Here is a 25,116-nt window from a genome sequence, read left to right on the forward strand (position 1 = left end):
GTAAACAGTAGAAATAAGACATTCATGTTACAAAGCAATGCACGAGGAAGGCTCGTTAGCATGTATGTGATTGGCCAATGCAGGGTCTCGTAGGAGGACACTGGGTTGTATTTGGGTTGGGCCAAGTTGAACTTTTCTGAACCTGCTTTAGCATAGCTGCTGTGCTGGACTAGTCTCTTTCAAAAGACAGAAGGGGCTAAAGTCAGTCTGAACACAGTCTTAGATGAGCGGTCAGACGAGCGGTTTTGACCATTTATGCTGTGTTTGCATTAACACACTCCTCTGAATCATGGTGTGTTTGTCGCTGACACAATACAAGGTTTGCATTTGAGTTTTTATTTCATAGTGAGCATCGGCTTCACCTTGATGCGGCCGCAGCTCCTGCTGCAGCAGCTCCAACGTGCTCATTTCACACAAAATGTTTCTAATAGCAGGCTATTGTGAGAAATGAGCATTTTGTGCTTTTCCTCAATGCACATGCTCAAACCATGAAAAAGAGCTCATTATAGTAATCCCCTGTTTCCCATTTTCATGAACTCCAGTCCAATTTGCTAGACCACAACAGCTTTGGGAATATTAGTGCTTTTTCATCAGTGTAGATTCTGAAAAAATGCATCTAAACAAACTTAGGGTAAAACTTCCTACAACACCCTTCTTCCCTCATTTGGTGTTTGATGGTGGCAGTTATATGACGCAGTACACAGCCAACACGGTTTTCATGCTCACCCAACCATTCAGTGATCACGTGTGAACTGTGAATGAGGGCATTTTCACCCCGGGAGAATTTACTCCCGTCAGGATGGAAAGCACAACATGGATGGATGTTATCCTTGGATGAACCGCTCATCCATAGGACGAACAAGATCACTCAGAATGGCTTTGAATTTATTGGCATTATCTTGGTCGCTGAGGGGTTCAATGAGCCTCAACCATGGCGGGAAAACACACTCCACGCTGTGAAGGAGCTGCCAAAGCTGTTCGCAGCGGAAAACAACAAGCACTCGAGCCTGTAGACATTTATTGGCGTGTGCCACACACAGTACTTGTCACCTTGTTGAGCACAAGAGGGTGAATGATGACTCAAGACCAGGTGAATTTTTCTCATCACTTGCAAATGCGCATGTGAGAGGTAGTAAAGGGTTTATGCAGTGAAAGGCAGCCATAGTTTTCTCCCTCTGTGTTGACAGTGTTGACATTCATTCGCAGATGACTCTCTCTCGAGCATCACCTTTAGCTACATCCATGCTAACAGCTTAGGTGTCCTTCAATGCTTGTGCATTCAGTCACTTGTGCTTCCTGTGATATGTGCAGTGTTTGTATGCTGTTTTGCTTATCCAACCCCAGAACGCTGTGTAAAACATAAATAAAACAGAATGTGATATCTTGTTAATCCTTTTTTAACATATGCTCAGTTGAAAACAGTACAAAGACAATATATTTCATGTTTTCACCTCGTCGGCTTTATTGATTTCTATAAATATCTGCTTATTCTGAATCTGATGCAGCAACACATATCAAACATGTTGGGAGCTCCAAATGCTCCAAAAACACCTGTTTGGATCATTCCACAGGTAAACAGGCTGATTGTTAACAGGTGATAGTATCATGATTGAGTATGAAAGGAGCACCCTGGAAAGGCTCACTCGTTCACAAGCGAGGATGGAGAGGTGTTCACCACTTTGTGAACACACGATTGGATAAAGGAGATTAATACATGGACTCTTTAACACTTTGTCAAACCGTTGTCAGTGAGCACAGTTTAAATGCAGATGATTGCATTCTGTTTTAATTACATTTTACATCCCAGCTTTTTCGCAGTCATTGTTGCAGCTTATTTTCGACATGTATGTTGCTTCCATGTACTTGTCTACTGTGATCTCTGTCTGTCTGTGAATTCAGGGAATGGTAGCTTGTAGCCATCCTCAAACGCTCTGCTCTCTGTTCTCACTCATCCTATTTTTGCATCTTTCCAAACACAGGATGAAAAAAGGGTAAGCTTTAACTACCGGCAAATTCATTAGAACTCTGATGTGTGCAGATGTATTACTCACATGGTCTTTGTTGGATTTATAATTGTTTTGTAATTTCTGTGTGTATTTATAGGCCTGTGTAATGTGGAAAAAAGGGGGATGTACTATTGAATGTATATTTCCTAATGCTGTTTTTTCACCATTCCATTCACTGGTGTTGTAAATAGCTCAGGGTTATAAACATGCCAAGATAATCCCCTGAGTCTCTTTTCTTTTAATTCCAGTGGGGATGCAGGTGAGGACGCCGGTGATCTAGACTTCAGTGCCCTGCTCAAGAAAAGGTAAGATCATCCACATCAGCTGCAATCTAACCTAAATTTGGTTGTCTTCAATTTGTTCTCTCTCTGGTTTTATCTCATTCACACACGCACATAATCAGGGAGAAGAAACAGGAGGAGGTCAAGGAAGAAGTGGATGTATGGGAAATCTTGAAGGCGGCCAAGCCCTGTGACTACGAGAAGATCGCCTTTGAGTATGGCATCACGGACCTGAGGGGCATGCTAAAGAGGCTGAAGAAGATGAAGAAGGTGGAGCCCAAAAAGAGTGACGGTGAGGAGCGAGGGAAGAGACAGGAGAGGGGTTACGAGGCAAAGGAAGACTGTGCAGTGGGAGTGAGGAGCAGGCAGGAAACAAGGGCTCTGTAATGCAGCAGGCTGTAAATACCAGCAGCGTTTAAAGGCCTCATGGGAGAAGCCATATAGCTGGGACAACAGGTGGAATGTCTGTTAGCATACGCCTGCTGCTGGTTGACACTTATGGATTATTTGGCTATTAAAGCTGGTTGAGCCATACTAACAGGATGCTTTGTTGACAGCTTTTCTGAAGAAGCTGGATCCAGCTTACTCAGTGGACAAGGGCAAGAAGATCCAGCTCTCAGTGGAAGTGGCCGACCCCGACGTTCAAGTCAAGTGGCTCAAAAATGGACAGGAAATCAAACCATCGGCCAAGTGAGCAAATTACCACCATTCACGTGCACTGAACAGTATGTGTGTAGTAAGTGTAGTAGACTATAAGTGTAATCTCATAATTGTAATGTAATGAGGCTGAAGTAGATTATTGTTCAAACAAAGGGAGCAAAATGTAGGAAAAAGTTGTGAACAGTTAAACTGTTGCTGCGCCTGAAAGCAAAGTGTTTTAGTTGGTTATACTATAATCTGTGCAAAAACATGAACATGTGTCTTTGATGTTAGCTGTAGTTTCCAAATCACTTTGCAGATGGACTGATGTGGGTTTATCTTTCACTGTCGTCTTAGTAACTGCTGCATCCAGAAAAAAACATGAATGCACAGAGCAGGGAGGCTGGGTGGAGCTGAGATGCTTAAAGCAGCTTGCAACCTCCACAACTGAGGCCGAGACTCCCGTCAATCATGTGAAATTAAACACAACAAACCCACCTCTGAAGGAGAAATTTAACCTGAATTAGCTGATGTTTTGGCCACCAGGGGGAATCACAACAAGATGTAAACACAACAATGACAACCAGGTGATTAGAAGTCTTGTTTCTGGTCACCTGATGTCCAATATTTGTTCCCCTTTTATATCTGTTTTTGTCTCCACCAGCTCTTGAAAGAAATATTGCAGCTCCTGCAGAGCTCCTTATCTTCACCAAGTTTGCCTTTGTGCCGTTTGGTGCTCGGTGGTGGTATCTTCAGGCTTCTTTGCTGAAAACAGCTGCCTGCCGCTGCTGGAAATGAGGTTGATGAGCCTCAGAGATTGAACTGAAACTGTAATGTTAAAGGTAAAAACAAAATATGTCCAAAAATAAAACCAGCGAGGCAATTGGAACCGCGCTGGGTGATAATTATCTGTGGGTTCATAGCGACTCCAAACAAGCCTCTTCACATCACATGTATTTATTTTTTCCATTGAAAATCTAAAAATATTGATTGAGGCAATTTCAGTGAAACAGTGTTTTTTTAAATGATCACATTTCAGAGGTAGCAACATTAGTTATGTCTTATGTTTGAATCTTGATACCTTGTAGCATCACTAATATGTTATTTTGCAGGCTAATTGGTGCTGCTGTTGGAAAACAATACTGCCTCAAAAGCTAATAGCTAACTAGGTCTTGTATAACTCGGTTATTCAGTTTACTAGCTTGTTTGCTGTGATCAGGTGACATTTCCAATACAATACATGTTCAGTGGAGCGTTGGGTCCTAACAAGGTTGTAACAAGGTGACGTTACTGAGCGACTGTCCATAGCAGCTATCATTAAGAGCAGCTTGTAAATGGTTGGACTAAGCAGCACAATTAGTGGCTTCTAATTAGTGAGATTCAATTAAACATCTCGGTAGTTGTTCAGGGAACTTGTTGCACCGTGAAAACCCACAACAATGCTCTGCATAGAGGTCATTCAAGAATCTTGATGCGCAGACTGTGACTGGTTTTTTGACTAACAGTAGATATAAATGTTAATTTGGAGGCTCTTTAGCCTGCGGAGCCCTCCTCAGCGTCTGAGTCGCTCTCCTCTTCACTCTTTCTCCTCCTCCTTCAAAGGCTTCTTTTGGTGTTTTATTGAAGAGGCTACAGCTGTTGCGAGTGATATTTTTTCAATGGCTCCACCATCTGCCTTTCTGAGTAGCTTCATGCTGATCATTGAGAGTGAGGCAGTCCTCTTCCTGTTTTGATTAGGAGAGTTGCTGTGGGAAAAGTGGACTTTTTTTTTTTTTGTTTTTTTGCCCTGAACGAAGCCTCCCAGGTCGTCAAGGCTGTGACCATCGAGATCTGACAAATCAGATGTTTTCGGTCGCAGATTTAGAGGATTGGGATTAGGATTTTCCAGACCTAAAACAAGGAGGAAGGCAGCCGGATATAATACAGATCATCTGTACAAACCACTGCTGTGGCTGAGATATAAAGTAGAACTAAAGTAAAAGTAGGATCAGAAAACATGAATATGGTACAGAGAATCTAAGCAGTGATGTGCGTCATGTGTCCAGTTGAGTTTTGGTATTTTACCACTTTATGGTGAAGCTGGACGGGATGCTAGATTTGTTCAATAATACAGAAAATTAGTTTAATTTTGTTTCTATCATCCTTTTTACTTGGAACTACAGCATGCAGTACTTTGTTTAGTAAGATGAGTGCGATGCTAAACTGGTGAAAAGCACCATTGCGTCTCAAAAGCACACAAACGTGTCGCTCCGCAGCATTCGTTTACAGACGCTACATCCTAATTTAATGCTATTTCGATCGTAAACACTATGTTTTGCTCCCACGCAAACAACTGTTGCTCAGCCCTCGCAGGTAGCTATTAATTCAGCATTCAAATTAGACTCGCTATTAATGGCAGTTGCCACCTTGAGCTGCAGATCACGTGAACACGTGGAGCTTGTAACCATGGGAATGTTTCCCATCGCTGCCTTCCACTGCGTGTGGCATCGCTGCAGCACCACGTCTCTACGGCGACCCAGATGTACACATGTGGGAGCATGTACTTGTGTGTGTGCATACGCAGCGCTGAATGTCTGTATCTCAGTCTGTAGCTGTGAGTCACTCCGCTGTCTTCGGGCCCTCTGCATCTGATTGTGGATGTGCTGGAAGCATTTATTCATCACTCTCTCCCTCTCTCTGTCTTCCGTTCTCTCTCTGCTTCTCTCCCCTCGTTTGTTCTTCATCCTCCTCGTATGATCTTCCTCCATCATCCCCGCGCGTCCAGGTATGTGTTTGAGAGCGTGGGCAACAGGCGGACGCTCACCATCAACAAGTGCAACCTGTCTGATGACGCAGCGTACGAGTGCGTGGTCGGGGAGGAGAAGTGCTTCACGGAGGTTTTTGTCAAAGGTATATGAGTCACTGTCTTTGGAGGAATCCTTCTTTTAGGAGGGAGAGGGGTTTTTTTCTGCTCGGTTTAGCAAATGCTGTCATTTGAGCATTGAGAGGCTTGACAGCTCTGTTCCCTCCTTGTGTCTGTGTTTGTCATCTGTTTGTTTCGTTGCTTTTATGCCACACAGTAGCATGCTGCTCTCACTCATTTTTAATGGGTACGTGGCAAGCGAAATTTTCATTTTTGTTTATTGTCATGTATCACTGTTGTCATGCTGTATGTATTAATATTTATCAGAGTTTGATTGATATGTGTGTTTTTGAAGGCCACTTTGAATACTGCTCATTGGAAATGCCCATATTTTCTGGCAATATTCAGTAAATATATAACAAAATTGCTTCCTCAGCTGTAACATTATATTTGTTTGAATGTTTTTTGGGAAGAATTTATTACATGATATTATGCATATTATATACAGCTATGACATTATCAGTCTAACTCTGGTGCTTATATCTCGATGCTCTCTTCTGTGAGAGAGGTTTAAATAGATGTAATTGGGTCTGCTGCTTCTATATTAATCCCATGCTTTACTCTGTGTGCTCACTGCTGCCCATCCTGCTTTTACATTTTCAGGGGCCATACAAGAGGGTAAGCCCTTCAGCACAGGCTCAGCTCCCGTGTGCGTGTCTGCGTGTGCGCGAATGAGTGCTCGTGTCCGTGAAAATGTCGTCCGTGCTGCTGTTTGCGAACAACAGCGCCGTCTGTTGCTGATTCTTCTGGCGATCAGCAGACGACAACTCCACAAAACTAGCAGTCACGGTACTTTAAAAAAAGACAAAGTACTCAGGCGAAAGCTTCGGCTTTTGCTTTGTTGTGGTATGAAGTGATCAGCAGGTGAATGTTGTGTTTCCACCAACATCAAATTCATCGTTTTCTCACTAAATGCTACAGAAGTAGTTAGTCTCTAACAAAATCTCACATTATTTGCTAAAGTTAGACTGCAGTCTGCATTTATTCTCCAAAACCAGCCAATGGATCAACTGTGCAGATGTTAGCAGCGGTGAAAATCATGATTCTGACTGTCTTCAGTTCAGTACTGCGTCTGTCACCTGTTGCTAGTCCGAGCTGTAACATTTAGTTCAGTACAAACTAACCAGTCTTCTGGTCTTTAAATATGCTTTGAACAAGGAAGTGACAGACTGTGAGTCACAGCTCAGCTGACGATGACGCTCATCAGTGAGGAGCTCTGATGCTAAACGCTAATGATTCAGTCAGAGTTTGGTCAGTTCACTTAGAAAATTAGTTGATACGCAGCAAAAATTAGCTTAAATCAAGGTTACAAAGGCTTGTTCTCATGTTAGAGCATTTCACTTGTTTCAAGCTTTTTTTTGTCTTTAATTATCTTAATAGCATATAACGTTTTGCTGGGATGTTATACGTAGATATTGTTATTGGTTCTGAGTAACTTTACGCTTCAAACCACAATTTCCAGAACTATAAAGCTGTTTGATCAACACTGACAAGTACAAAACTGCTTCTTCTGAGACAGAATGTCTTTGCATCCAGACAAATGGAGTTGTTTTTAGATATTTTTACTTTTTACTTTACTACTTGTTTTACAAATCTTAGATAATCTTGTTTACTTTAGGTGCCCTTATTTTTGAGAGCTGAGTTTTATAAATTTTGCGTATACGCAACATTTCCAAATGTTAGCTGTGCTGTAAGCGATCTAGCAACCATGTGTGCGGTTGGTATGAGCCAGTGTGTGTTTGTGTGGCAGCTCGGCCTCTGGCTGAACTCAAAAACTCGCCAGAAACTCAGTTTTCTGTTGTTTGCTGTCGGTCTCACTCCTTTCCCCCTCAGCTCTGTAGCTTTATGCAGCAACACAAGATTCATAAAACTGAGGGATAATCACAACTTTTTTGCTCAGGTTGAAACGTGTTCGAAATGTTCGGATGCATCGCCGCCTCAGTTCACACCGCCCGCAGGGTGAATTCACACCATTACTTCTTTTGACAGATGCTTTGAAACTCGCCTCATGCTCTGTCTGAGCACACCTTTAGTGTTAGCTCACAAACCAGATTATAAAACATGCATATGGAATCACTGCTAAAAGACGCACAATCCATTTTGTGCGTTGATATTTCGTAAATTAGGCATTTAGCTCAGATCTGAATTAAAGGTAAACAAGGCCTCCATCCTCAACACCTACAGCCGACCAGCTCGTGTGCACCACCCCCAAGCTACTGCTTCAAACTGCTGCTGTTTTCCATTACTGTGTCCTCCATCTGTTCCTCAGGGAGAAGCACTTCTCTCTGTTTTTACGCACAGAAACCACAAATCTCACTGAGGGCATCAAGCTCATTTCACCAAACTTTCGTGAGGCCCGCAGTCAAATCGCACATGTTACCTGTGGTGTTGCGACTGCGGCTCGGGGAGCTTTCTGAGCTCTCCAGCTGAGGTTGGAGAGAAGCGAGACGTCCCGAGGGGGGCTGGATGTTGACGATGACAAATAGCTGAGGCTAGCGGAGCATCAAGCATCTCGCCATGTGGTTACACAATGTGACTCCCACCACCTCAGGAGACTTGAAGTGGCTCCCACCTCGACAAGACGGGTGTGTTTGGTGGCATTGATAAAGACTTCAGGAGTATATTGTGCTGTTATCTACAAAAAGGCTGCACACAGGTTCTGCTTGTTGGCGCGCTAACATGCACGCCAGCCGCCACCCTCCACAGACACAGCGATGTTCGCTCGCAGATATCAAGTAAAATCAAAGCTGTGTTTAATAGATCTGGACGGTCTGGTTGCGATTAATATCACAGAATTAAAACAAATATTTTTCCATTCAGAATAATCAAATTGATGCTCTGACTCATGAAGTTCTGATAGATGTTGACTGAATTCCATTTTCATGCATTGCATCAGACGAAACCCTTCACACAGAACAAACACTTAACTGGAGTCTCTCACTTTGTTAGTTTTTAATTACAGACTGCTCGGAGTCATCTATCGAAAAGACTTTTCTCCAGCCATGACATAACATACTAATACTGTCAGTGAACAGCGAACGATGCTGCTGCTCCAGTTGCTTTACACTCAGTTGTGCTTGATTTGGACTGAATAGTTCTTCTATATTTTAGTCCACATCAAGACTTTGCATGTACCAGATTTCAGCAACTGTTACCAAACAACAAAGCCTTACTCACCGAGCTCAGGTGCTGATACCCTGCAGTTCTGTTTCTCCACCATCTCTCTCCTCTTATCCTCCACCCGTGTCAGTTTGACTCTGGTGATTTAGATACGTACAATGTACAGTACAGTAAGTGATTCACTTAACACAGTAGTACAGTTTGTTGACTCAGTGCCACGCTGCTGTTTCAAAGTTTGACTCAGAGCTTTGAATTTGCCTTCAGAGCCTCCGGTCACCATCACCAAGCTGCTGGATGACGTTCACACCGTGGTGGGTGAGAGGGTGGAGTTCGAGGTGGAAGTGTCTGAGGAAGGAGCCAGCGTCAGATGGTGAGCCAGCATGCCCTTCGGTCCGCTTGGAAATCAGTTCATTAGGAAATGCATTAGTCGTTAGAAACTCTGAGGTCATGCCTTGCTAATGGTTCGCACGCAGCTTACTGTATGGACGAGTAAACATGATCCACTGAGAGAAAAAGGCTGCTCTGTAAGAGACAAACAGAAAAAAGTCTGCTGGGAAATGTTGGCAAAACTCACGTTGTAGATTATTCATCATTAGCAGGAATACTTTCAGTTCAGGTAATAACAGCAACGTTCGCACGGTAAATGCCAAAATGTTTATCACCAGATGTTTTCTCTCACCCTTTTACAATGAGTCTCAACAAGAAAGTTGGGCAGTTGACAAGGACATTAGAGTCTACTTTTCTAGCTGTGCAAACTTTAACACGTTAAAAAAAGAAATTGATGAAGAAGAAACAAAAGCCTGTATGCAAATATCACAAGCCAGTCAATTGCTTATGTTCCGCGTTGTGGTAAATATTTGTTTTCTGACAAATGTGCAAAGACTGTATTGCATGCTGGGTGTTGTTACAGTATACACCACTCCAAACTGTCCACATTTTGGGATAAACTTCAAAAGCTGCTAACTGAAAACTGTTTTCACTGAATAAGCTTGTTCTGAGCTGCCCAGTTTTTACATATACAAGCAAAATTATATCAACATGATTAAAAACATATTTGTTTTCCTCTATAGAAAGTACTTACTGTATGTTTCTTATAGGTTTTTATTTTACCATTCCCTCAAAAAGAGCTCTTCAATTTGTGTGAAAACCCAACAGTATATCTGAGAAAATATTCCCCTTCTGCACCATTTTAAAAATGTGCCACAGCCTTGTGATCCCCGAAGGCTCTATCCATGTCGAACATGTCCGTCAGCTCTTCCTCCCTCCTCTGTGTGCGGAAGTGCCGATGAAGCATGCGTGTTTTTCTCCTCAGGATGAAAGATGGAGTTGAGCTGAACAGAGAAACGGCAGGTTCGAAGTACAGGTTCAAGAAGGATGGGAAGAGGCACATTTTGATCATAAACGAAGCGACTAAGGAGGATATTGGAATGTATTACGCCTTCACCAACGGCGGAGAGTCCAAGGCAGAACTGGAGGTTGAAGGTGCTGTTTCCTCTGTTTCAGTCCCTGCCAGTGTCTCCGATCAAGTGAAAACTTTGTTTGCTGCATGCTTGTTGTGTGTTCGTTTGACTAAGCTGCTTATTACAAAGACATTAGAGCCAACAGTGGAGACCAGGCCTATCACAAACCACCTGAAAAGCATACAAATCAACCTAAAAATGCAGCAAATCAAGCTCAAACTACATGAGAAACTAAAATGAGAAAACCCTAAAACTCTTTCATGACTTCACTTTTCCATTAACTCCAGAACTGAGAATGGATCTTGCTGTTAAATCTAACAGCAGCACAAGCAGCAACTTATGGGTGATCAGCTGGTGAAGAAAATTAGCCGACAAGTATTTCAGACGTTGCTGTTCAATCTGGAGCTTACGGACATTTTACACACCAGCACATGATGATGTTTTTCATCCTGACAAGCATGAGAAGCAATAAATTACTCATTACTCATGTCATAATTAATATTACTTCACGAAACCCTTGTATCAGTAGTTCATCACACTGTTCGTCATGCTAATTTTCTTCTACACCTCCAAAATTGACGGTAGCGTCCTGCCTGTCCCCTCAGAAATCAGGCTGTCTCACTTGCTGCATGCTCGCAAGCCAGACGAGTCTCGTAAATTGATTAGAGTGTGAGAAAATGTCTGTGCCCCCTCCTCAGTGGACGCTCCAGTCATAGTTACAGTGCACCGGGTGATTAATATGCACGTACTGTTGCAACCTATTGCTGACTAGACTGCCTGAGTAAGATGCAACACGACGGAGGAACGGCTCATTATTGCTGTATCCCACAGATGTTATAGCCGACATCCACAGGACTCGCAAAAACATCGCTCAGAGTGAAATTCCCATAAGTTCCAAAGCTATATAAATGGATGACCTGCTAGCCACCAGCCTGAGGCAATTATCTCTTTTCCATTTTTTCCTGTTCCATTCATTATATTTGATATAAAGGCTATAAGTCAGTTTAAAAGAATAGTTTGAAATGTTGGGAAATATGCTAATTTGGTTTCTTGCAGGGAAGAATGCTACCAGGCAAACTACAGCCAGCAGCGGGTTAGCTTAGCACAAAGACTGGAAACTGGATTCCAGGAAGTAGCTACTCTACTCTACTACTTTTTGTACTGATTGACCACATGAGACATGATATGTTGACTAGTTAGCTTTAGAGGGCTGTCAGGAAGATTTTATTACCTCTGAGCAACGCTAGGCTAGCAGTTTACAGTCTTGTGCTAAGCTAAGCTAAATGTCTGCTGGCTCCAGCTACATGTTTATTGTATTAACACAAGAGCGGTATCGATCATCTCATCTAGGTCTTGGCAAGAAAGTGACAAAGTAAATTCCCCAAAATGTCAAACTATTATTTTTGGTTGAAAAAGAGGAAAATAAAGTTCAATAACTGTGTCATACTCAGAATATTTGCAGTATAAGAGCGGTCCAGTTCTTCTACCTCTGCTGGGTTTCTTCAGTAATAATATTACAGTGACACATTACCACCTTACAGCAGCCAGAATAGGATGAATTGTCAGTTATAAACAAACATTTGCATGCTACAGTACGTATTGATCTACTCTATGTTGGTGTCTTTGCTTCAGATAAGGAGCTGGAGGTTCTGCAGAGCATAGCTGACCTGACTGTGAAGTCTGCTGAACAGGCTGTATTCAAGTGTGAAGTGTCGGATGAAAAAGTAACAGGGAAGTGGTTCAAGGACGGCGTGGAAGTCCAGCCCAGCGATCGCATCAAAATGGCACACATTGGAAGGTATTATATCAGACTGCTGCGGGTCCATGTTTGAATGTGAAAAAAGCCATTGTTGAGATCTCCGTCCCAGCCATCATGTACAGTTACACACATTCAAACACACACGCAGACTCACAGCATCATGCAGCTATTACAATAAGCACTGTCAGACACATGGCTTGGCAAACTATCACCAAAGGGTTTTCTTAGCTGTTTGACCCATTTGTTTGGGTAGGCTGCAATCTGTGAAGCTCTAACCTCTAAACACACACTCGCAGACACACTCGCACACATCATACACACCCCGAGGGTCTGGGGTTTCTCTCGATAATCCCTCCATCAGAGCCGCCTATGGCGGGAGATATGCCGAGGCGACAGCGGTCACACAAGGTGAAAGCCATTTAGTGTGTTTCTCACTCTGCCATGTAGTGTGTTGCTAGGGCAACTGTCCTTTGCATAATTGTGGGTCACAACAAGTGTTGTCTCCTTGGTAACATCTGGTAACATGTCCCCAGGACCCACAAGCTGACGATTGATGACGTGAAGCCTTCGGACGCTGGGGATTATACCTTCGTCCCTGATGGCTATGCACTTTCTCTCTCTGCAAAACTCAACTTCCTGGGTAAAAAAAACAAAATATGAAGCAGGTGATGGCTTTTGGGGAAATGTGCCCGCCATGTCAAATTTTGTAGACTGATTCTTATATTTTGCCCCTCAGAAATCAAGATTGATTATGTTCCCAGACAAGGTAAGTGTTGTATTTTTTTCCTCGCATGACAGTAAATGTTAGCTCTATGCGAGGGTGCAGATGTCTTTACCCCAAGATGACCAAAATGCATCCCCCTTGTTAACCTGCATCCCCCCTTCTACATGTCGAAGTGGCACGTGTTGTGGAAACACTGATATGATACATATGAAACAGGCGAATTTAGCATGTGGATGTTTTGCAGAAGCGTGCAATGCCAGCATTTTATCCTGGCTACTGAGCTGCTGGCACCAGATGGACACATGCCTCAGCTGGCTTGTTTACATATTGAACATAATGCTGCTCCTAAAGTAAATGCTAAATGTCATTTAAGCTTTCCACCCAGATTCCAGCACGAAAAATATAAAATTTACATGCAGACGAATGGCCTAGAAAGTCGTCTTCAAGAGGCCTAAAAAGCAAAACTAACCAGATTTGGAGTCTCCCTTCAAAACGTGTTGTGCTTCTAACCCGACCGACCTCTTTCTCTCCCGACAGACCCTCCCAAAATACACCTGGACACCAGCAGCACCGGCAACAAGAACACCATCACCGTGGTGGCTGGAAACAAACTTCGCCTTGACGTTGAGATCACAGGAGAGCCGGCCCCCACTGTGTGCTGGATGAAAGGAGACCAAGTGAGGAAGAACAGAGCGATGTCTCACTCAGCTCGTAGACACTCAAACACACGTCAGATGCTTTCTACCTTTGTGCGTCAGTCGGAGTATCCAGCAGTTAGTCACTGAGCAGCACAAAGGAAGAATGAAACGCAGGCTCGAGTGGGAAGGTTGAATCACCTGTCATTGTGGCAGCGGTGTCGTCTTCATGCGACACCGTTCTCTTCAACAGTCTCCTTGTTCTGCATCTCTGTCTCTCTCTCTCTCTCCCTCAACCTGTGTGGTAGGTGGTGACCGAGGCCGAGGGACGGGTCCGCGTGGAGACGAGGAAGACCCTGAGCAGCTTCGTAATCGAGGGGGCGGAGAAGGAGGATGAGGGCTACTACTCCATCACCGTGACTAACCCTGCCGGAGAGGACCATGCCGAACTCTTTGTCAAGATCGTGGGTTAGTGGCTTTGTTTCACTTCAGACTGGCTGAGAGCTGCAGGGTCTTCCTTTTCATGTATTTTCATCTCACTTAACTTTCAGACTTAAGCAAGGTTGCTGTCACAACCTGCTTTTATGTCTGTAAAAGTCAGGTTATAGTGGCACATTAATGCAGTGAGAATGACTTGCATTCACATCAGCATACATGTGAGTTTGACACCAAGGATCTTGAAGGATTGCAGAAACAAACCCTTAACTCAAAACAGTGAAAACTGCTTTAAAAAATTAGACCTCACAGTGATTTTATCCTATTAAATTAAAAGCAGACAAGACATCCACTGTGATGGGTCTCACTGCAATGAATAGTTGTGAGTAGTAAAAGCTTGAAAATGGTTAAAATGAAACATGATTTGTTGCATTTAATTAGCAAATCTTCGCTTCTGTAGATAACAGCTTGACTGCAAAGTTACTTGGAAGGTAAGTGGGTGTGGCCAGTGTTACTAAGGTGTTATGAAATTACAGTATGAGCTTTGAACACTGTTTGAATAGAGGACTTACTGTAGTGCCTAAAAAAACACCTCCTGACACTCAATTCCCTCCGTTTCATCTTTCCTCCCTTTCCATTTCCAACTGTAACCTGCCTCTCCAGATGTGCCCAACTCTCCTGAGAACGTCAAATGCACATCAGTTGGCGAGGACTCTGCCATGATCACATGGGACCCTCCTGCGTTTGATGGCGGAGTTCCCATTAAAGGTACCCCTGAAACACACAGCATCTAATGTTCACATCTGATGTCTCCCTCCCTGGAGAAAACAGCAGTTTAGACTCCACTCTGTTTATCACACTGCAGTGTTTTTGAACTTAACGCTGAGCCATTTTTAATGACTTCGCTGCGTGCTGATGTGGTTTCCTCCAGGGTACCTGATGGAGAGGAAGAAGGTTGGCTCGTCCAGATGGACCAAGCTCAACTTTGATGTTTATGAGTCCACCACATACGAGGCTAAGAAGATGATTGAGGGTGTACTTTATGAGATGAGAGTGTTTGCAGTCAATGGCATCGGCATCTCTCAGCCCAGCGCGAACTCGAAGCCCTTCATGCCCATTGGTGCGTTGCCATTTATCATTAGCAGAATGGTTAATTAACACAAGCTTTTCACACAATGCTCATTTTGAGGCAGCTTAACCTACCTCCCGTCCCATTTACACTGGGTATTAACGTATTAATTAGCTCCTGTCTCTCTCAGCCCCCACCAGCGAACCCACTCGTCTCATGGTGGATGATGTGACAGACACTACCTGTGCACTCAAGTGGCGTCCTCCAGAGAAAATCGGAGCCGGCGGCATCGATGGTTACATTATTGAGTACTGCAAAGAAGGAAGTAAATATATGCAAAATATTTAAGGGGGAGTGTACCCTAAAACTATTATTAATGCTGTACATATTGTTATTATTGAGGAGAACTTTTGCTTTCCAGGTTGTGAAAAATATTCACACCTGATCAGTTTGTCAGCATTATCCCAAGGTCTTTGGACCATTTCTGGTTTCCTGATCTGATCCTTTCTGGCTTCTGCTTTCGACTCATTCAGGTGATCAGTGGGTGCAAGCCAATGAGGAACCAGTGGGAAAGAACCAGTACAGGGTGAAGGGTCTCCCAGTGGGGGAGAAGATGCTGTTCAGAGTGATGGCTGTCAACATCGCTGGCCGCAGCCCCCCCGCCACTCTCTCCCAGGCCGTCACTGTCAGAGAGATCATGGGTGAGAGATTCGTTTTAAGTTTGTCCCTTTTGCAGTAATTCAACGGATGGGATATATTTTTAAACGGAGCATCCTGCTGTCGGGGGAAGTCGTTGCAAAATATCTAATAAATAATTAAGTGCATTGACACCAGTCAGTAACTATATTCAGCTATTGTTCATATTTTATCAAGCTTACCTTCAGCTCTTTGCTGTTATAAAAATACTGTACATATATTTTTCAAGCACAAACTGCATCAGTGGAATAATTCCACTGTGTGTTTTCACATCTCTGCATATAATTTATAATTTATAAATTAAATCTCTGGCGCACACACTTGAACGTATCATGCGAAAGCTATACATGCTGCACATGTGATATATCTATCCCACACCCCCCACTCTAATTCTACTTCCTTTGCTGTCTCTCGTGTTTCCTCCGCACAGAGCATCCAAAGATCCGCCTGCCTCGCCATCTCAGAACCAAACTCATCGCGCTTGTGGGTGAGAAGGTGAACTTGGTCATCCCCTTCCAGGTTAGTCCGAGTCTTACTTCCACGTTGACCTTGTGCTAAATGGCTATTTCAGACGCATTCATTGCAGGGGGCTTCAGGTGAATATCATGTTTAAAACAGAGGAGAACCTGTTTTAGTTTATGGTCGTAAATGTCTGTAAAACAAATCCAAATGCGCTTTGGTTGTGTGTTTTGGTCAGTGGAAGTAGAAGGCAAATAAATGCATAAGAGTTCTATTTGGTTTCAGTCTGAGAGGGCATTTTTTTCTTCGTCTGAAATGCAAATCAAATCTGTAAACTTTGCTAGTAAGAGCATTACAGCATTTGACAGCAACTTGCAAATTATGACACTGGTAAAAAGAGGTTAACCATAAAGTAGCAAAGGGGAAGCCATTGTTCGAAATAAAAATAGACAAGAAAAAGTGAGCCATGGCTCGGCTTGCTTTTGAAGAAGCAGATGAAAAGCCTGTTCTGAGACAGAGGACGTGGCTGCATGATGTTCTCCTGGGAGAAAAGAGCACCCACATCTCTGTCATCTTATCCAAGAGCTGGACAGAGTCTGTTCCAACGGCTGTTTTCACTCTGACGGAATATGGTGTAACTAAAGCCGAGACATGTTTAGCTAGAATATGATGCCCTAAAATATTCACAGCCAAAACACAAAATAAATCCTCCGTCGCTTGTGAATAAAAAAGGCCCACATGCTCAGAAAAGTGTTGTTTACCTTGATTATCACAGAACTGGTCCGCCGGTGACAGTCGAAACGGGCCTTGCTGCAAGTTATTCTGTTATTTTGTGGATTATTTCAAGTTTTTTTCCTCGCAGCACTTTGTTTTGATTCCCGTCCGTCGCTCTGACTGCAGGGTAAGCCTCGTCCTGTTGTGACCTGGTTCAGAGACGGCGTTCCCCTGGAGGACAAGACGGTGGGAACTCGCACCAGTGAAGTGGACACCATCCTCTTCATCCGCTCCGCGGAGAGGACCCACTCTGGGAAGTACACTCTGTCCGTCCAGATTGAGAACATGTCGGACAGCGCTGACATACACATCCAGGTCGTAGGTCAGTCCCATCATGGCACCGGCGCCTCTCACCTCACACTCCTGTTGCGTGTTCTCTCATTAAGATTAGAACATCATGCACAGCTCATAGGCTACTTCACGAGGTACGCTGTTAATAACCTGTTTGGAAGGGGATGATGGCTTGAGCCCAAATCTGTGACATGTCAGGAGGTTTTTTTTTCAAATTTGATGATAATTCCTAATTTCATACTCCTGGGGATCTGTGACTCAAAGTAGCAAATCATCAAAGCGCTGATTCCTCTCTCTCGCATAATCCTGGCTCCTGCACCGCCACTGTGGCCGCCAGCTCATTCCTCATCTCACGGCTCGTCTCCCCGGGTCAGGGTGCCGCGCGGATTATTTGGCGGGGCTCTGCCGGGATTATGTGCGTGTAGACTGGGATTAGGTTTGGATTTTGAGGGCTACTCTGTCACTTCCTCTGCCGAGAAGGTTGAGCTAATGAGAGGCTGCAGCTCCACCGATCGGCTGATGTGTCACCGCACTGTTTCAGCGGGAGACAGCACAGGAAGGATTAGCGGGCGCGAACAGGAGCGCTGCTCACTGTTTGTACTGTACTCCACAGAGGAGAGCGCGCAGAGCAAGATTAATGAAAAATACATTACTATGTTGTACAGTGTTTCTGTACTGCGCTGCGTATAGCGCAGGCCACACAGAAAGATCGATGATAAACACACTGCATTCTTCTGCTCTGTAATCCAGGCAAAACACACTATTTCTCAGTTTGTCAGTTCCATGCCAGCACAGTTTTTCCAGTAATGTATGCAGCTATCACCGCCTTTCCTTGAACCTTTGTCTTTTGCTCTGCTAATCTGTCAATCTTTGCCAAATCTCTACCGCTGCGAGTGTTGATTTCTTTCTCTCGGTGGGACTTTCCTGCTCCAGATCTGTTTATCAATCAGCCTCTCTCTCTTCCTCTAAAAGCCTGCCTACCCAGGCGGGGAAGAGAGTTGGTTATCACTTACTTCCCTACTCTTTTATCTTATGGATTCTTGCTCATAATTGTTTTACAAGACTGTCTTGTTCATAGTTTTACACCAAATCCTCCAACTCTATCTGCTTCTCCTCCCGCTAATCCAACAGAAAAGCCCGGTCCTCCAATCGCTGTGCATGTTACGGAAGTCTGGGGTTTCAACGTTGCTCTGGAGTGGAAGCCGCCCAAGGACGACGGCAACAGTGAGATTATCGGCTACACTATTGAGAAGGCAGACATGAAGACTAAGGTATGCATGGTGGAGAGAAGTGCATAGGAGTGTGCAGAGGGGTGGCAGCCATGCTGGAGGTCTGCCACTCTCGGTATATCAGTTTTAGGCTAAGATCTGCTTGTTAAGTGTATGATATGGTCCAAACTGTCCTGTCAACACAACCGACTTGCACATTTGCTAATATATCCAGTAGAAGCTAACATGAAGTCCTAAGTTAGGAAGAAGAAGAATGTTTTCTACATTTCTTTAACTGTTGGAGGTGTGACTGCCGCTCCTGTACCTGCGTCATCGTGTTGTGACCTTGCTTATCTTGATGAACAACCACCTAATAACCGCATAACAGTAGCAAGCAAGCATTCATTTACATTTTCTCCTGCAGATTTTCTTGAAATTCAAATTAAAGTTGAAGTTGAAGTTAAAATTTGCAAGATATTTGGAAGGAAACCAGCTACAGGTCAAACAGTAGCCTGATCATGTGTATGACAGTTCTGTTTTACATGTAAGTCAGTTACCCTTGCACACCATTTTTGCTCCCTCACTTTGCAGATGTCATGATCATATCAGCAGCAGCACTTGCTAGGTTTGCATTTTGCATGAACAAGAGAACAATAGCGCAGGTAATTGAGAGGGAGCATGTACTAGGCCAGATGAACAGGGTTTTGATTCTTTTGCATATCTAATTTAGCATGAAGCTGCCTATCTATCTAGATTTGTTCAAGTTAAAACTGCACTCTGTAGCTTCACGCTGTAGCATGATGTAATATCTTGTTAGTGTTGGTTTTGCAGCTAATTGCATCTGATTGTCACTGTTATGCAATGCAGACATGATTGGCAGGTCAGACCTGAGTACGGACCATGTTTCTGTGCTTGGCACAGATTGGTGTCGTGCTTTGCAGTTGAAAGCTTCATTGCTATTTCTCATCATCCGCGAGTGTCCAGCGGGCCTTCGTGACGGCTCTGGCCATGGCTGCGAGGAGATTTGTCACGCAACGGCAAAGCCTCTCTATACGGTCATGGCCATTATGTTGTATGAATCGACAGAAAGTTGGACTAGAAGAACATGGATGCTGGGATAAGAGCTTCTTCAGCTTATATAGATCTCAACCTCGGCTATAAGCCTCTTTGAACCTCGGCTTCTCCTGCTTCTCTCTCTCTCTCTGTCTCTCTATCTGTCTCTCTCACATCAGGAATGGTTCATGGTCTATGAGCACAACCGCAGGCCCAGCTGCACTGTGTCTGACCTGGTCATGGGCAACGAGTATTCTTTTCGAGTGTTCAGCGAAAACATCTGTGGCCTCAGCGACGAGCCTGGCATCAGCAAGAACACTGCCATTATTACCAAAACCGGTAATAAAATCCCTGCAGAGCAACGCAGCCCGTAACACGATAGTATTGCTTTTGATGCCAAGGAACATCCACTGCATGCTGAACTGTGGCTGCACCGTACTGCAGTAAAAGAGAGCATTATTTTATGTAACTCGCGCAATACAGAAAAGAGGAGGATATTGGGAATTGTTATGAACACCACTCATGCAAAAATAACTGTGATATGATCTATAGAACAAAGTAATAACATTTGAACGACTTGTGATTAATTGTTGGCTGAGATCAATTACATGAACATAATCTAAAGGAAGATTAATTCACGCTGATTATGCGAAACAGAAATATCCTTTGACAGAGTGTTAAATAACATTCAATACTGGCCGCGCATTATGGAAGCAACTAGGCTGGGAAATTAACACCTGCCACCAGCCAGTGCTGCTACTGTTGTTGTGTTGTTGCATTTACTTACTCTACCAGAACATTTGGCAGCCAACCAGCCGCTCTCTTTTGTGTTCCAAGCAGCAGTCTGCCTGATAAAACTGTGAGGATTGCTGATCATAGTGCCCACCTGACATCTTGGTGAAACAAAAGTCCGTTTCCTGTCTCCAAAATGGAAATGGTGCTCAGCAATTTCCTAATTTAACAGGATTTGACATGGATGTTAACAGAAAACAATCCCAAAGCAGCTGAGAGAGATAAAGTTTGTTACTACTTAAGCATTTCAGTTGTTGTTTTCCACAGTCCTTGAACAAAAGTGACACAAACTAGGCAAATTGTTCATTGTGGGTTAAATTGAGATATAAAACACACATCTTTTCTCCAGTGCACCATGATGAAGGTTTCCTTATACTGTATCCTGTCTATTGAGTGATGTGACTGATAATCAAAGATAGCAAGTATACAAAAAAAAAACATTATCATCATTGTTTTCTTAAAAAAAAAATACAAATTACAAAATGCAACTTCTCTCAGTGGACACACAAATCTACCTGATAGATACTGATGAAAATAAATGCAAAACATATCAGCGTCTTATCAGAATATTCACGAGCAAATACAACTTTTTATCTCAAGCCGTCAATGAGTAAAAAGGTTGAATATTCATTTTTATAACCAGGGAACAAATGCAGTATTCTTACAACCTCACATAGTTAATATGAGGAAGCAGATGCCACCCTAATAAAGATAACTAAAAATGTTTGGTGAACGAAGAATGTTGCATGTTTTCATTTTTATGGATGTAAAATGCACACCTTACTTTCTGTGTATTCTCAAAGTAAAACAAGTAAATTGAAACATGTAACATTTCTCCACCTGTGCAGGTTTGGCCTATAACCCTCCACCCTTCAAAGAAAAGGATGTTACCAGTTCGCCCAAGTTCACAGCGCCCCTAGTGGACAGAAGTGTGATCGCAGGTTACTCCACAGCCATCAGCTGTGCAGTCCGTGGCTATCCCAAGGTATTTACATCTTTACAGTAAGCAAGGCTGTGTCACTGACATTATTTCTTTATTAATTAGCTTTGAGATCATTTTAACAGAAGTTCACGAGTAGGACCACACTCTTCCTGTCACATGTCTATAAATGCCTTCCTGCCCTGCACGACCCTTCCTTCTCGTTATTCAAACACACACAACCTCAGAACGTCCAAATCACCAATCCACCACAATCAAGACCAAGAAACATCCAGGTCGTGGACTTCAGCAGCCGCCTCAGTGACCCTGGGGAACCACCGCTCAGAAGACACGCTAGAGGAGTGTGGGAGAATCATACGTCTCCTATTTCCAGTTTTACTCACTCCATTAGTAACGTCATGCACCTATCTAGTTATTCCTTTGGCTATTTTCACCACAATGCAGTTACTTCCTTTCATGACCAGCAGCAGGTTGCCCCTCAAGTCACTTAAGCAACCTCACTGTTTCTGTGGCCAGCACTGGGATGACTGGTTCTCGATACCCCAAGATCCTCCAACCATTTGTTTTGGAAAAGACCATCTTTAGACCCTCTGTCTCCCACCAACTTCCCAATCAGTCCTGTCCTGAAAAACAACACTTTCAGCCTATATGAAGCCAGTTTTGGGGGTTTCTATGAGACAAACTTGTTCTCTAATGATTGACCTACTGACTTCACACAGTATCTTTAAAAGCCCTTCAGCTAAAACAAAAACTACCCTTTGTCATCATTTCTCCTCCATGAAAGGATTAACAACCGAAGGTCAATTCTCACTCGTTCGGGAAAGAGTGTGGCGGCATGGACACCAAATTCTGCTTCTGGTTTGCAGGTCGTCACCATGTCAGAGTCTCTCCAAAATGATTCTCACTCTCACTCCTTCCTTACTCAAATACCAGCCAAGAAGTCCCAGATCACTTCATTAAAATCATGGCCTGCCATCCAAAGCCTACCAACCGAATCTGAACCAGTCTGCTATCAAGACCTGTACAATGGTCTGTGTATCCTCAGGAAGGGGACTGCTGAGCACAGATGCAAAGCAAGATCCTTTCCAAAGCCTTCCCCACGCCACCGCCAGGCACTACTCCTACATTTCATATCTGGTAAACAGTTGAGTTGCATCTCAGTTGATGGTGAGGACCTGCTCGCTTGGTTAGGCCTTTTATTTCTCTGTCTGCTGGTTATTAAGATATCAAAAAAAAAATCTCAAAATATTTCTTTGAATTCTGGTGGAAATCGTATTGATGGGCCATGGAACAACACTTTTTTTTTATTTTATTTTGAGAGTAATCCACTGACTCCTGAATGAATTAAAAAACTGTATATCAATATCTGTATTTTGATGTGGATTTAGAACCTGATTATTTTTAAAGATATGGATACATAAAATACCAGTTTGGGGAAAAAATTACTAAACAAAATATATGTAAGAGTGTGAAGTAAAAAAACGGGTAAAATAAGAGCAAAATAATGATTAAATAAGAGTGTATTTCTGTTGAAATATAGGTAATGGGTGGGATTAAGTATACTGCATATGTCGGAAGTCATGTGATAACAGAAGAAACTCTCTGCGGCACCCCCATCATACATTCACTGTAGCTGCGTTGGCCCCTGATAGCCTTGCTGCAAGGGTACGCCACAGATTTCATACTTTGTGTTTTGAGAGTGAGCGAACAAGTTCTGAGTGTCAAACAGTGAGTGTAGAACAGTCGGGGAGGATTTTGATGCCTTTGCAGCAGGAGTGTATTTTTACGTCTGAAGACAGAACAAGAGGTGGAGCAGAAAGATCTTTGAACACACATTTTTTTCATCCCTCCGATTCGGCAAAGATTTGTCAAGCCGAAATGTTGACCTAATTTCACCTCTCCCTCTCTTCCCCCCCTCCCTCTGCTCCTCCACCCTCCCAACATCCCTCGCTCTGTTTATACGCTCCCTCCCCCTCTCCTCTCCTCCATCGTTTGCCTCCTCGTTCAACGCGCCGCTCTCCAGCCAAAGATTATTTGGATGAAGAACAATATGATCATCGGCGGAGACGCCAAGTATCTGATGCAGAACAAGCAGGGCGTGTTGACGCTGAATATCCGCAAGCCGAGCCTGTTTGACGGGGGCAGGTACTCCTGCAGGGCCGTCAACGATCTCGGGCAAGACGAGGTGGAGTGCAAGCTGGAGGTTCGAGGTACGCTGCATGAACTCCACGTCCCATAATACCCTGCTTTCAAAGCAGCGAGTGGGAGCATGGCCCGGGCGGGGGCAACTCTGTCTCTGACAGTCCTCAATAAAGCTCAGCATGACAAATCTCCATCTCCTCAACCCTTTGACTGATCTCTTGTTGTGGAACTTCAGTTGAAATCCTAACCGCTTGTGCTAAAAATAAGTCACCCCTCCCCTGTATTTGTCAGTTAAAGTTTCAGAGCCACAGATGACTCTGAGCGCTGTAGTTTCTTTAAACAGGACGATCTACCGGCCTCTCATGCTGATTTGAATTTCTCTTTTTCTCCGCAGCTGTACAAGAGAAAGTAGAGGAGGCGAAGAAATGAGCGACAGCACGAAACAGCAGAGGATACAGTCGAACAGGAATAGTAATGGATTATGTATAACGGGATAGTCATGAATAAATATGATTAGAATAGATCACTGGTGAGGCTCTAAAGCCAATCCCCCTGCCTTCCCCCTTCCTCCTGTACGCTTGCCTTTCACCGCTGCTATGACGAATGCCACATCAGTAATATACCATAAATCCTTACAGCAAGCTGCCACCTTGTCACATCCTGACTGAGAGAAGCCACAGAGTAGTGTAGTAGCACTGCCCCGCTGTGACCACACACAGATGGATCCTTCTTATCTGTGAAGTGGACCTGTCACTTATAAAACAGCCTTTCATCCATTACGGCTCCCCGTGTTGTCTGTTTTGTGTGCGGGACGTTTTTATAGGTTGGGATGAATTTATGATTGTAATGCAGCTGTAGCAGCGAAACCACCGCAGTGTGACCGAGCGGCTGCACACCTCCGCTTGCTCGCCGTGGTGCTAGGTGTGTGTGATGCGTGAGCACGGGCCCCGTCTGCCCTGCGATGGTTGAATGGAGGGATCAATATTCGCCCAGGCATGGCCGACATCATGGCGCCACCAGGATAAAAGCCGTTCTTATGCACAGATATAGACCTGCTGCGTCCGTCATGCACACACACACACACACACACACACACAGAGGACACACATGTTGATTCACGAACACACTCCCCCTGCCTCTACTCATTCCCACATGCTATCTCACCACAGTCCTAATGGCATGACCTATAGTGGTAGGCCTTTACAGATACATGGCTTACACTCATGCACATGCAAACACAAACACACACTTCGAATCAGGGTCTCATTAGCATCACACACTAGAGACTAATTAATGCACCCATCAACACTGCCCTAATTAGCTCTCCCACGTCATTACTGAGCAAACGAATTACCGCTAATTTACACACCCGCAAAACAAACACAGCACCGTCTCTGCTGGGAGAGTCCGCCGCGGCTCGCCTCGCACACTAAATTAAAGCCTCACCGATGTGCTGCAACCCAGACCGCCGTCCCAAGTGACCCCGCCCTCCCTCACACACACGCCCCTGACTCAACCATCCAGCAGAGGAAGACTTGGGAAAAAAAGATCGACTTGGAGACAAAAAGCAGAAGTTGAGGCTGAGCACATCAGATAGTTTGTTTGCGGAGTTGCCTGCTGCAGAATAGATACATCACCCTCCTCTGGAGACGTGGGGGTGCTTTATTCTCCAGGCCTGTCCCACCTCTGACTGCATCAGGTCCTGGTCTCCAGTCTGTCCAGCAGAGGGGG

General features: G+C 44.0%; 1 protein-coding gene across 3 annotated transcripts in view; it reads left to right on the plus strand.

Moving 5' to 3' along the window:
- Positions 1-24,151, plus strand: part of mybpc2a (myosin binding protein Ca) — a 53,007-nt gene extending 28,856 nt beyond the window's left edge. For all 3 annotated transcript variants that reach the window (XM_041956216.1, XM_041956217.1, XM_041956218.1), the window contains 22 exons: positions 2,255-2,311; positions 2,410-2,579; positions 2,845-2,977; positions 5,691-5,815; positions 9,213-9,318; positions 10,261-10,430; positions 12,041-12,206; positions 12,701-12,807; positions 12,904-12,933; positions 13,429-13,568; positions 13,835-13,994; positions 14,625-14,729; positions 14,893-15,081; positions 15,221-15,355; positions 15,564-15,731; positions 16,157-16,245; positions 17,086-17,281; positions 18,382-18,521; positions 19,691-19,850; positions 21,152-21,288; positions 23,267-23,453; positions 23,780-24,151. In XM_041956216.1, coding sequence (XP_041812150.1) covers positions 2,255-2,311; positions 2,410-2,579; positions 2,845-2,977; positions 5,691-5,815; positions 9,213-9,318; positions 10,261-10,430; positions 12,041-12,206; positions 12,701-12,807; positions 12,904-12,933; positions 13,429-13,568; positions 13,835-13,994; positions 14,625-14,729; positions 14,893-15,081; positions 15,221-15,355; positions 15,564-15,731; positions 16,157-16,245; positions 17,086-17,281; positions 18,382-18,521; positions 19,691-19,850; positions 21,152-21,288; positions 23,267-23,453; positions 23,780-23,814 — 2,905 coding nt within the window. In that variant the 3' untranslated portion in view covers positions 23,815-24,151. The remainder of the gene's footprint in view (positions 1-2,254; positions 2,312-2,409; positions 2,580-2,844; positions 2,978-5,690; positions 5,816-9,212; positions 9,319-10,260; positions 10,431-12,040; positions 12,207-12,700; positions 12,808-12,903; positions 12,934-13,428; positions 13,569-13,834; positions 13,995-14,624; positions 14,730-14,892; positions 15,082-15,220; positions 15,356-15,563; positions 15,732-16,156; positions 16,246-17,085; positions 17,282-18,381; positions 18,522-19,690; positions 19,851-21,151; positions 21,289-23,266; positions 23,454-23,779) is intronic.
- The last annotated feature ends 965 nt before the right edge of the window (positions 24,152-25,116 follow it).

This window comes from Chelmon rostratus, chromosome 17 (assembly GCF_017976325.1).
Source record: "Chelmon rostratus isolate fCheRos1 chromosome 17, fCheRos1.pri, whole genome shotgun sequence".
Lineage (NCBI taxonomy): Eukaryota > Metazoa > Chordata > Actinopteri > Chaetodontiformes > Chaetodontidae > Chelmon > Chelmon rostratus.